The 13106-nt window shown below is 48.4% G+C and overlaps 1 protein-coding gene across 1 annotated transcript in view; it reads right to left on the reverse strand.

Annotated features, from left to right (window-relative positions):
* JPH2 (junctophilin 2) overlaps nucleotides 1-3332 on the reverse strand; it is a 74599-nt gene extending 71267 nt beyond the window's left edge. The window contains exon 1 of the mRNA XM_061437646.1: nucleotides 2453-3332. Within this exon, the coding sequence (XP_061293630.1) occupies nucleotides 2453-2831 (379 nt within the window). The 5' untranslated portion in view covers nucleotides 2832-3332. The remainder of the gene's footprint in view (nucleotides 1-2452) is intronic.
* Between the last annotated feature and the right edge of the window lie 9774 nt (nucleotides 3333-13106).

Consider the following 13106-nt stretch of genomic DNA (forward strand, 5'->3'; position numbering starts at 1 on the left):
CACTTGTCACCTCCTCCAGAAGGCCTCCCTGAGTGCCTCAGTCTCATTAGCCACCCGCTTCTTGCTCGCTTAGCCCCCAGCATGTCCCTGCTTGGCACCCAACACAATTTTTTGTTACATTCCCTGGAAGGCGGGGTGACCTCTCCCATCCTGTTCAGTTCTACACTCTCCCCATCCCCCGCCACCGCCCACCCAGTGCTGGCTTCCTAATAATCACTCAATAAATATTTACTGGATGAATTAGTGATAGTTAATAGTAATAATGGCAACTGCACATTCATCCCATGAGAAAGCTTAGGAGAGGTTAGCATAAATCCATCTTAGGGATGAGGAAACTGAAGCTCCAAGAGACAAGAGAATACGATAGGGGCAGGGTGGTGATCCAAGGCTGCCCGGCTCCCAGCCGTCCCTAATCCCAGGATCTTATTTGTCCACATTCCCCTCAGTGCTACCCAGGATGGGGCAAAGGGCAGGTCCTTAACAACCCCTGGGAAAACTGATGACAGGTTGATTAAAGAGATTTTCCGAAGCAGTGGCCACGTCTAATTTTGGAGGGTTGTGCTTGGGGGAGAGGATCTCTGAGGTTTCCAGACCCCCTGGATGTGGGGCTGTCTCTTTCGAGAGGAGAATATGGGCTTCTGACAAACCAGAGGGGCAGACCTCCCGATGACCTAGCCTGGAGGGCTCCTGGACACACCTAGGCTAAAACCCAGGGCCCTGCAAACCTTCGTGCCCTGGCCCGCCCACATCTCCAGCAGCAGCCCCGGCAGCCCAGCCTGTGCCCCTCATTCACGCCTCTCCCACTGCCCCGGCATTCTTGCTGTTCCTCGTACGTGCCAAGCCCAGTCCCGCCTCAGAGCCTCTTCAATCTCATTCCCTCTGCCTGGGGTTTTCCTTCCTTCTCCCGTCCTCCCTACCTTAGTACTCAGACACCCGCCCTCCAAAAAAAAAAAAAATTACCCTCTTCCCTCTCTGCTAGTTTTTCCGTAACACAGGTAACTTTTGGAAATTGCATCTGTGTTTGTTTTCCTGTTTATTTCTGTTTTCTTCACTAGACAGGGAGCTTCCTGAGGACTTTGCTTGCTCACTGCCTCGGACCCTGGGACTTGCTGCGGGAGGGCGCCTGACACATCATTGGTACTCTATGAAGGAATGAATGGGTTTTCCCTATTTTAGACATACTGGGACATCAGCCTGTAGTTTCCCAGAAATATTGCTTGCCCCTGTGACTCATATCCATGCTCCCCACACACAAACACACACTGTGTGGGGAGGAGGAATAGGGTAGGGAAGGGGAGGAACTTTCTGCACATGCATATTTGCACCACTTTGCCTGGCTCATTGATGCCCAGCAAGCCTGCGGGGACCATCTCCACTTGGTAACTGGAACATGTGAGGTTTGCTCTCTGCTCACCCCCAGTGCTCTGTGCAGTGACCAGTATAAACACCTGAATCGCACTGAATTGCAGAGGTTCCGCAAACAGCTCAAGGTCACCAAATTAGGAAATGTGAAGCCAGATTTAGTCCAATTCCAGCCAGCCGTTGTGCCACGAAAACTCTGTTAACAACCTATTAACATCCAGGTACATTGGAGGTTGAGCCCTCACCAGATAGCCAGCAGTAGGTAACCCAGTCAGGAGCTTGTCCTATACCTGAGACCACTGTCTACAAGCCTCACAAACACAATCTTCCCATCAAGATGCAGTTCCGATGTCACCTCCTCTAAAGCCTCCAATGACCTCCTCAGACCTAACTTCCCTTTACTGCCACGGCACACTATGAGTACTTGCATATAAGTGTTTGTCTGCAAGCATATCTTTGAACCCATGGACTCTACCCTACTTCTCTCTACCTCTAACCCTTTTTACAATGCCTGGTGAATGTGGTACTACAGAAATATTCACTGAACAAAAGTATGCTTGGGTGGATAGATGGATGGATGGATGAGTAGATGGATGGATAGATGGATGAATGGATGAGTGAATGGATGGATGGATGAGTGGATGGATGGCTGAGTGGGTGGATGGATGGATGGGTAAATGCATGAGTGGGTGCGGGGGTGGATTGATGAATGAATGAACGAACACTTCATGATCTACTGGCTGAAAATAATTTTCATAGCAAAATTGACATTAGACACCAGTTCTTCTGGAGCATATTCCAGAGCTCTTTGTACACCTAGCCTGCCACAGTCGCAGTGGTGTCTTATTGAATGTGTCTTGAACGTGTGTTTCTATGGCAGGCCTTGTACCAAGCATGTCTGCCAATTTTCTCGACAGCTCCGTTATTAGCCTCACTTTTCCTGTCAATGAAATGGATGCAGAGAGAGGTGGAGCTGCTTGCCCAATGCCACACAGCAAATCATATCCTGGCTCCTCCTGCCCCACTCTGCGCCACCTTCCTCACCCCATCTGGCCCCTCCCCAGGTCTGCAGGCTGCAGGCCGGGCTCACCTCCATCCGCGTAGGTCTCAGTGCCATAGCCGTCCTGCAGGCCGTTGTTCCAAGTGCCCTCATACTTGGCACCGCTGCTGCTGCTCTGCCGGGTCCCGTAGCGGCCCTTGAAGCCGTGTGTCCACTCGCCCTTGTAGAGCCAGCGTCCCTTGGTCTCTATGCCCAGCCCATGCCGTTTGCCCTGGCTCCAGTATCCCTCGAAGGTGTTTCCGCTGGGCCAGGTGTAGACACCCGCCACTTCAAAGCCAAAGTTCCAGGAGCCCGAGTATTCCCCCTGGCCCTTGGGGCCCGTGCACAGGCCGTGCCCGTGGGCCTTGCCCCCCTCCCAGCCCCCACAGTATGCCCCGCCATCATCAAAGTCAAAGCGACCCCCGCTCATCTCATCGTAGCCCCGGACCTCCTCACCGTTCTCCAGCTTTGGGGGAGAAGGTGATGGGGAGAGGGGGTGCCAGCAACTCTCTCCAAGCAGCTCAGGGCTGGGCGCCCCCCTGACTCACCGCGCCCCGGGAGGAGGGAAGCGAGATGCCACCCGAGGCTGCAGGAACCCAGGAGCCAAGTCAGCACTGGGTCGGGCGGTCAGTGCCATGCCTGGGAGGCCCCCACTCAGTCGGCCAGAGGAAGGCTGCCAGCCGAGGAGGAAGTGGAAAGGAAAGGTTTGAAGTCTCCACGGAGTGTCCCCAACCTGGCTCCCATGGAGTCAAAGGAAAAAGTACTGTGATCTCTTTAAGAAGTGCAATGGGAAGGGTGGGGTGGAGGGGTCCCCAGTCTGTCTTCAAAAAGGAGAACTTTTCCTCTGTGACAGCCCCCAGCCCAGAGGCTGAATTCCCGGCAGCCGGCTGGCCCCCTTCTCCTCCACCCCCCTGGGTGTGCCGGGCTGTGATTCCGCGCCCTGTCCCGCCCCCCTCCAATCCTACCCTCCTCCTGGGATGGAAAGGTCAGTGTTGCCCTAACAAGGCCATTGGATCTCAGAGGCTGCTCCCAAAATAACCCCCCGGCCGGCCCAGCCTCCTTCAAAGCGGGAGGGGTGTTTCAAACTGGGCTGGCGCTTCAGACTCGGGGAGTGGCTGGAGGGATGAGGAAGGGAAGCTGAAACCAAGTGTGGGTAGCCGTGGAGGGCGGATCGGGCGGCTTTTCTTCTCTTGGGTAAAGAAGAGCTCCCTTCCACCTTCCCGGTCCCTGGAGTGTCCAGCAGGGAGGGGAGAGGAAGACCCAGTCCTGAAACACATTCAAATCCCCCTGAGTGTAGAAGCTGGCGAACCTCAGCCCCAGCGCCACTCACATGCCCCGACAGGACCCGGGGCTATCAGAGCATCGCTGCCAACCCCATAAAGGAATCTGGTGACCTAAAGAGAAAGGAACGGGCATGGGGTCACATATGCTTTTGAAAGCGGAGGAGGGAACTCGGGAAGAAAGGTGAAGTTCTGCAAACAGAGTAGGGTTAGATAAAAGTGAATCTAAGTCTGACACAACCCAATTCCCGCCCTGCCCCCGCACCCTGGGAAAACCCCTGGGAAGAGCCCGGTTCAAGAAGCATCATCTGGATCACTCCGTTTCTCTCTTCTCAAGGGCGAGGAGCCCACCCTCTGCTCTCTAGTTCCAAGACACAGCAGGACTGGTTGTATCGCCAGGAGATCGTCTTAGAAATACTCAACGATCATGTTTTTGTTTTTTTTAATTCTCTTTCCAAGCTCTCTCTTGCTGTGCTCTCCTGAGAGCCTGGGAGGCCAGATTTCAGAAAGCTCCTAGGGCAAGGTCAACAGCAGAGGGACTGACCAGCCCTCAGGTTCCCACCGAACTCCAGGAAGAGGGACAAATAAATCTCCATGATGAGAGACAGTGGCCGAGACCTAGGGATGGAAATTTCAGATTTCCCTGGTGGTCCAGTGGTTAAGAATCCGCCTGCCAGCGCAGGAGACACAGGTTTGATCCCTGGTTCTGGAAGATCCCACATGCCCTGGAGCAACTAAGCCCATGCACCATAGCTACTGGGCCTGAGCGCCTAGAGCCCACGGTCCGCAACAAGAGAAGCCACCGCAATGAGAAGCCCGTTCACCGCAACTAGGGAAAAGCCCTCAAGCAGTGACAAAGACCCAGTGCAGCCAAAACTAATAAATAAATAACAGATTTAGGGTTTTATTTTTTAAAAATGGAAATCCCAGCTGAACCCAGGGTTAATAGGAGCACAGTAATTCTGTGAAAGAGAGGAGCCAGCAAGCACAGGAAGCTGTGCGTATGTGTGTCTGTGTGTGTGAGAGATGGGGGAGTGGGGGTGGCAGTGAGGAGGATAGAAATCACCAAAAAAAAAAGCCCAGAAGGCATTTGAGAACATTCAACTATTATTATCTGACTCCAAACTTATCTGTCATACTCTGAAATCCACGATGACTTAGGCCACTTCAGATCAGATCAGATCAGATCAGTCGCTCAGTCGTGTCCGACTCTTTGCGACCCCATGAAGGGTCGCATGGAGGCACGCCAGGCCTCCCTGTCCATCACCAAATCCCGGAGTTCACTCAGACTCACGTCCATCAAGTCAGTAATGCCATCCAGCCATCTCATCCTCTGTCGTCCCCTTCTCCTCTTGCCCCCAATCCCTCCCAGCATCAGAGTCTTTTCCAATGAGTCAACTCTTCACATGAGGTGGCCAAAATACTGGAGTTTCAGCTTTAGCATCATTCCTTCCAAAGAAATCCCAGTTCTGATCTCCTTCATAATGGACTGGTTGGATCTCCTTGCAGGCCAAGGGACTCTCAAGAGTCTTCTCCAACACCACAGTTCAAAACCATCAATTCTTCGGCGCTCAGCCTTCTTCACGGTCCAACTCTCACATCCATACATGACCATAGGAAAAACCATAGCCTTGACTAAACGAACCTTTGTTGGCAAAGTAATGTCTCTGCTTTTGAATATGCTATCTAGGTTGGTCATAACTTTCCTTCCAAGGAGTAAGCGTCTCTTAATTTCATGGCTGCAGTCACCATCTGCAGTGATTTTAGAGCCCCCCCAAATAACGTCTGACACTGTTTCCACTGTTTCCCCATCTATTTCCCATGAAGTGATGGGACCAGATGTCATGATCTTTGTTTTCTGAATGTTGAGCTTTAAGCCAAACTTTTCACTCTCCACTTTCACTTTCATCAAAAGGCTTTTTATTTCCTCTTCACTTTCTGCCATAAGGGTGGTGTCATCTGCATATCTGAGGTTATTGATATTTCTCCCAGCAATCTTGATTCCAGCTTGTGCTTCTTCTGGCCCAGCGTTTCTCATGATGTACTCTGCATATAAATTAAATAAACAGGGTGACAATATACAGCCTTGACGTACTCCTTTTCCTATTTGGAACCAGTCTGTTGGTCCATGTCCAGTTCTAACTGTTGCTTCCTGACCTGCATACAAATTTCTCAAGAGGCAGTTCAGGTGGTCTGGTATTCCCATCTCTTTCAGAATTTCCCACAGTTTCTTGTGATCCACACAGTCAAAGGCTTTGGCATAGTCAATAAAGCAGAAATAGATGTTTTTCTGGAACTCTCTTGCTTTTTCCATGATCCAGCGGATGTTGGCAATTTGATCTCTGGTTCCTCTGCCTTTTCTAAAACCAGCTTGAACATCAGGAAGTTCACGGTTCACATATTGCTGAAGCCTGGCTTGGAGAATTTTGAGCATTACTTTACTAGCGTGTGAGATGAGTGCAATTGTGCGGTACTTTGAGCATTCTTTGGCATTGCCTGTCTTTGGGATTGGAATGAAAACTGACCTTTTCCAGTCCTGTGGCCACTGCTGAGTTTTCCAAATTTGCTGGCATATTGAGTGCAGCACTTTCACAGCATCATCTTTCAGGATTTGGAATAGCTCAACTGGAATTCCATCACCTCCACTAGCTTTGTTCGTAGTGATGCTTTCCAAGGCCCACTTGACTTCACATTCCAGGATGTCTGGCTCTAGGTCAGTGATCACATCATTGTGATTATCTGGGTTGTGAAGACCAAGTCACCACCAAAGATGTGTCCTTGTTTAAGAAATGGACAGACAAGCCTCTATCCCTTCACCCTTAGCTGATCCTGGTTCTTATTACCACTTGGTTCCTTCCTTCTTCACAGTCCCCTGCCTTAAAGAACCCTTCTCGGCCCACATTTTACCCCCGGATAGAAACACCCAGCCTCGGAGCTCTTTGCCAAGCAGACATGCAGCAAAAAGCAGCAGATAAAGACTGTCTCATCTGGGTTTTGACTCACCCCAGCCCCCTGCCCCGCAGGTTGCCTGACAGCCTGGTCGCCCAGTTCACTGCTGAGACCATCTCAATGCTGCCCCTGTAGAACTCTGCTGCTGCCACTTCTGACCAACCCTGGAAAACCACGTGTTTCTTTCCACCTCTGCTCTCCAGGGGAGAGGAAAGAGCATCTCCAACTGGAAGCCAGAGGACTCTGAGTTCAAAACCCTTTGTAGTTTAAATGCCCAACAAATCGGCATAATCCTGTTCTAAGGCTGGGCGGCTGGCTGCTGTGTCCTAGCAAGCTGTTCCAAGTGTAGCAACTGTTCATCCATACGCCTCCCTACAGTGGTTCCTCCCAAGGGCTGGTACACGTAAAAATCACCTGTGACACGTAAAAATGGGAACAGATTCCGGAATCCCACCCCCTCCCCAACCTACCAGATTGTCCTGGGAGGAGGCTCCAGCACTTGCATTCTTTTTAAAATCTCCTCGGACAAATCTGACTCTCATTCCCAGTAAAGAACCACTGTAGGTTTTCAAATTAAGAAACAGTTTCATAATAATGTACAGATCCATGCCTTCACTGTGTAGGGTAGATAGTTATGGAATTAGATTTGTGTTCAGATCCTAGGTCTGACCCTCACAAGTTGTGTGGCTTTGGACTATCTGTTAATTTCTCTAAGTCACAAATTCTTTGTCTGTAAAAGCACCTATCTCAAAGGATTCTCAGGGTTTTTTTCTAATTTATTTATTTTTTAATTGAAGGATAATTGATTTACAGAATTTTGTTGTTTTCTGCCAAATATCAACATGGATCACCATAGGTATACATATGTCCCCTCCCTCTTGAATATCCCTCCCAAGGATTCTCAGTTTCAAGGATAATAGTATCTACCTTATATGGCTGGATGAGGATTAAGTGAGTTAATGGTGTAAAAAGACTTGTGCATGCATGCTAAGTCACTTCAGTCATGTCTGACTCTTTGTGATCCTATGGACCATAGCCCACCAGGCTCCTCTGTCCATGGGATTCTCCAGGCAAGAACACTGGAGCGGGTTGCCGTGTCCACCTCCAGGGGGTCTTCCCAACCCAGGGAAGTCTGCATTGGGTCTGTTACCTCTATGTGCATTGGCAAGCAGGTTCTTAACCACTAGCACCACCTGGGGAAGCCTGTAAAATGGCTCAGAAGACACTAAATACCTAACAAATGTTTGCTGTTATTAATATTATCCTCACAAGATAGGTTGCTTTTCACAACCTAAATGTCCATCGACAAATGAATGGATAAAGAAGATGTGGTACATATGCACAAGGAAATACTACTCAGCCATAAAAAGAATGAAATAATGTCATTTGAGGCAACATTGATGAAGCTAGAAATTATCACTCCGTAAGTGGCAGCTGGTCCCATCACTTCATAGGAAATAGATGGGGAAAGAGTAGAAACAGTGTCAAACTTTATTTTGGGGGGCTCTAAAATCACTGCAGATGGTGATTGCAGCCAGGAAATTAAAAGATGCTTACTTCTTGGAAGGAAAGTTATGACCAACCTAGATAGCATATTCAAAAGCAGAGATATTACTTTGCCAACAAAGGTTCGTCTAGTCAAGGCTATGGTTTTTCCAGTGGTCATGTATGGATGTGAGAGTTGGACTGTGAAGAAAGCTGAGCGCCGAAGAATTGATGGTTTTGAACTGTGGTGTTGGAGAAGACTCTTGAGAGTCCCTTGGCCTGCAAGGAGATCCAACCAGTCCATTCTGAAGGAGATCAGCCCTGGGTGTTCTTTGGAAGGAATGATGCTAAAGCTGAAACTCCAATACTTTGGCCACCTCATGTGAAGACTTGACTCATTGGAAAAGACTCCTCTGATGCTGGGAGGGGTTGGGGGCAGGAGGAGAAGGGGATGACAGAGGATGAGATGGCTGGATGGCATCACTGACTCGATGGACTTGAGTCTGAGTGAACTCCGTGAGATGGTGATGGACAGAGAGGCCTGGCATGCTGCAATTTATGGGGTTGCAAAGAGTCGGACACAACTGAGTGACTGAACTGAACTGAACTGAACTGAAGTAAGTCAGAAAGAGAAAGACAAATACCATATGATATCACTTATGTGTGGAATCTAAAATATGACAAAAAATAAAGTTATCCATGAAACAGAAACAGACTCACAGACGTAGAGAATAAACTCACCGTTGTCAAGGCAGCAGGCAGGGTGAGGGAGGGATGTGGGGGGAGTTTGCGATCAGCAGATGCAAACTATTGTATATAGAGTGGATAAACAACAAGGTCCTACTGTGGCATAGGGAACTATATTCAATATTCTGTGATGGACCATAATGGAAAAGAATATGAAAAAGAATGCATGTGTACATATAACTGAATCACTGCGCTATATGGCAGAAATTAACACACTGTTGTAAATCAACTATACTTGAATAAAATAAAATAAATTTTTAAAAAATAAGTAGCTTTTCACACTATCATGCTTAATAAAATTATTACCAAAGGGAAGAAAGTGAAAGTGAAGTCGCTCAGTCATGTCCAACTCTTTGTGACCCCATGGACTGTACCGCACCAGGCTCCTCCCTCCATGGGATTCTCCAAGCAAGAGTACTGAAGTGGGTTGCCATTTCCTTCCCCAGGGGATCTTCCCGACCCAGGGATCGAACCTGGGTCTCTCGCATTCCAGGCAGATGCGTTAACCTCTGAGCCACCAGGGAAGCTTAAGGGAAGAGTCACCCCTTAAATATTAAGTACCTTAACACTGAAGCACTCCTTACTTTTCCCAATGTGTATTTACTCAACATTACCCTGTGTGGTTTTCCCCTTTTCAAACTAATAAATTATATTATTGGCAAAGGGACACTGATTTCTTGACCGTTTAAGTGACGCGTTCTCTGGCGGTCCAGTAGTTAAGATGCTGCGCTTCCAACGCAGGGGGCACGGGATCAATCCCTGGTTGGGAAACTAAGATCCCACAGGCCGTGCAGCACAGCCAGAAGTTTCGGTCAATTTTTTTCCGGTCAATTTGGTACCGGCCTTACCTGACCAGCCATCACTTCTTTGCCTCTCCCTTTAAACCAGTGAGTTTCAGGGAAAGGGAGACCCCTTGTGGCCACATGTGCATTACAACAGATTTTTCTTAGAAAAACCAAGTTCTACATTTGAAACGTATATACTAAACTTGGAACGAATTTTAAATTGCTTTAAAAGGTAGCTATCCCATTCTCTCTTTTTCGCAGGTTTTTCTCACTCCACAGTGTTGTTCTTGGGTCAGAAGGTGCAGTCACTTGCTTCCCTTGTCTCCTCAATTTCTCTAGCGTGACTGCTTCCTAGGGAGGGAGGAGAGGAAGGGACTGAAAATCCAAAACAGAGAGGAATGCACACAGAAATCTACTCGGGTCTCACGTTCCTTCTCAGCACTGAAGACTTAGTTAAAGAAGCCTCACCTTCCCAGACAAGTTATCTGGCTGGGTTACATGCCTTCCGACACGCTGACTCCTTCCCCCACCTATGAGCTGTCTGAAGCAAAGATTATCTTCATTCCAAAAAAAAAAAGAAGCCAGAATACCTCCTAAGTGCCTGCCTGGCACTCCAGCTCATCTTTTTGTGCCCAGCACCCTCACAAACTACGTGCCCTCATCTTTCCTTCTTATTTGGCAGCTGAGATGCTTTTTCACTCTACTCCTAGGGCTTGTCTCTCGGTTCTGTCCTGCCTCATTAGCTGCTCCCACACAAGTCTTCTGCAGGTTCCTCCGCATTGCCCTGAGCTCTAGACTTTGGAAATGACCCAGAGCTTGGTCCTCTTACTGAGAATCCACATTTACTCTCTAGGTGATCTCCTTTGCCAGCAGAGTTTTCAGTAACACCCACACCCTGATGGCTCCTAACTTTGGATCTCCAGCCTGTCCCACCCCTGATCTTCAGTTGCATATCCAACCACCGACTCAGCATCTCTACATGATATCAAAACCAAACTCCCAAAGTCTCCTCCCAAATCTGCTCCTCCAGCCAACTCCCACTGTATTAAACCTTGGGAATCATCCTTAATTTCAATCCTTCTCTCATACCTTATGTGCACACATGCTAAATTGCTTGTCGTGTCTGACTCTTTGAGACCCTATGGACTGAAGTCTGCCAGGCTTCATGGCAGAGAATCCATGGGATTCTCCAGACAAGAATACTGGAATGGGTTGCCATGCCCTCCTCCAGGGGATCTTCCTGACTTAGGGATCAAACCCATGTCTCTTATGTCTCCTGCATTGGCAGGTGAGTTCTTTACCACTGAACTTCCCTGGTGGCTCAGATGGTAAAGGATCCGCCTGCAATGCGGGAGACCTGAGTTCGATTCTGGGTTGGGAAGATCCCCTGGAGAAGGGAACAGCAACCCACTCCAGTATTCTTGCCTGGAGAATCCCCATGGACAGAGGAGCCTCGCGGGCTACAGACAAGGGGGTTGCAAAGAGTCGGACATGACTGAGCGACTTTCACTCACTCTTTACCACGAGCACCCCCCGAGAAGCCCATATCCTTATATCCATCACTTATATCCATCAGTAAATCCCTTTAGCTCGACCTTCAAAATAATTCCAGAATAGGTCTTCTCTCCTGCACTGCCAAGGTCTGAGCCACTTGAAATCATTGTCTGATTCACTGCAGTAGCCTCCTGCCTGCCTCCTTCCTTTCCTTTTCCTAGCTCCCCTCTTAAGTCTACAGAGCAGCCAGTGGTCTTTATAAAAGACAAGTCTGATGTCTCTCCTGTCCTCCAGACCCCCTCAAAGGCTCCCTGTCTCCTCACAAACCAAAGCCTTTAAAACGACCCGAGGGTCTCCATGATCTGCCCGTCACCCATGCTTCTGTGACCTCACCTGCTTCAAGGAATGCTGCCAGGAATGCTCTTCCCCCAAATATCCACATGGCTCACTCATTATCTTCAGGTCTCAGCTCAGATGTCACCTCCTCACGGAAGCTTCTCTGACCACCCCAAATGAAACAGCAACTCCTCCCACTGCCCTAGCCCTTGCTCTCTCCTAATCCTCCTCTCCATAGCATTTTCTCCACCAAGGATATGATGTCCTATTCCCAGCACCTGGTATAGCATGACTGTGTTGACAGCACTCAGTGAAGATATGTTCAATGAAGTTACACATCAGGATGCTACTTTCCAAAACATCAGAGTAAAAATCCCTCAAACCACAATTTGAATCTGTTTTCCAGGATGCATCTGACAAACAAACATTGGTCCCCTAAGTTGGACTCACAAATGGTCAACTGTTCCAATTAGGAACACATATTAAAGCTGGCCCAACTGGGTTTGAGTGATCTTGGACTTCCAAGATTCACGTTTAAAGGAAGATTCTGACTGAGATGTAAATCTTACACCTCATTCCTGCAAATCTGGAGTTCCCAAGTTTTTGTCCAAGTGTGGATTTCTCCAACAGGTTACTCAGCCATTGGAACTTGGTCCTTTTCAGTTATGACTCTCCTCCTAACAACTCTGAATAAAAAACGGGCCTCACTCACCTTTCTCCTGTGACTGTTCTGTTAATATACAGAATTAATAATTGGACTGCTGCTTTGAAAAGCAAACTAAAACCTTAAAAGACTTAACAGACTTAGAACTATTTTAGTTCAAGTAACATGTTCAGCTCAATTTACTCCACTTCTTTCTAGTAAAAAAGGTAAAGCAAAACACTAGCTGTGTTGGGGAATGGGTGGGGGGAGGGGCCATAGGTGCCCTTATAACCAGAAGCCCTAATGGCCTAGATTCAGTTCACTTGCTCAGTCGTGTCCAACTCTTTGCAACCCTGTGGACTCCAGCACACCAGGCTTCCCTGTCCCATCACCAACTCCTGGAGCTTGCTCAAACTTATGTCTATCAAGTCGGTGATGCCATCCAATCATCTCAACCTCTGTTGTCCCCTTCTCTCCTCCTGCCTTTTATCTTTCCCAGCATCAGGGTCTTTTCCAATAAAAGTTTTTTGTTACCAGGTGGCCAAAGTATTGGAGTTTCAGCTTCAGCATCAGTCCTTCCAATGAACATTGGAGTATATTCATTGGATATATTCAATCAGAGAAGAGAATGGCAAACTAGTACCCTTCCCTTATATGGCAGCATGTCACTTTGGAACCACCCAGACAAGAGAGGGTTCTTCCTCCAGTGGAAACTGTGGACAGACTTTTGTTCGAAACTTTAGAGGGAGCTGTGGCCTGGTCGGCCTTTAATTACAGGACACGGCATGGATAAAATTCTCTTTGGGGCCTGCTGGGGTAGGAGGGCAGTACAAAGAGATATCCATCCAGAACATTTGAAACTGAGGTATGAGAGCTATACTGCAAGTGACTGAAACATGCCATATATACCAGAATGCGAGATGGAGCAGATACATGGCAGTGTCCAACATCACACCCCTCTCCCGAAAAGCAGCAGCCCACTCCAA

The sequence above is a fragment of the Bos javanicus genome, chromosome 13, assembly GCF_032452875.1.
Source record: "Bos javanicus breed banteng chromosome 13, ARS-OSU_banteng_1.0, whole genome shotgun sequence".
Lineage (NCBI taxonomy): Eukaryota > Metazoa > Chordata > Mammalia > Artiodactyla > Bovidae > Bos > Bos javanicus.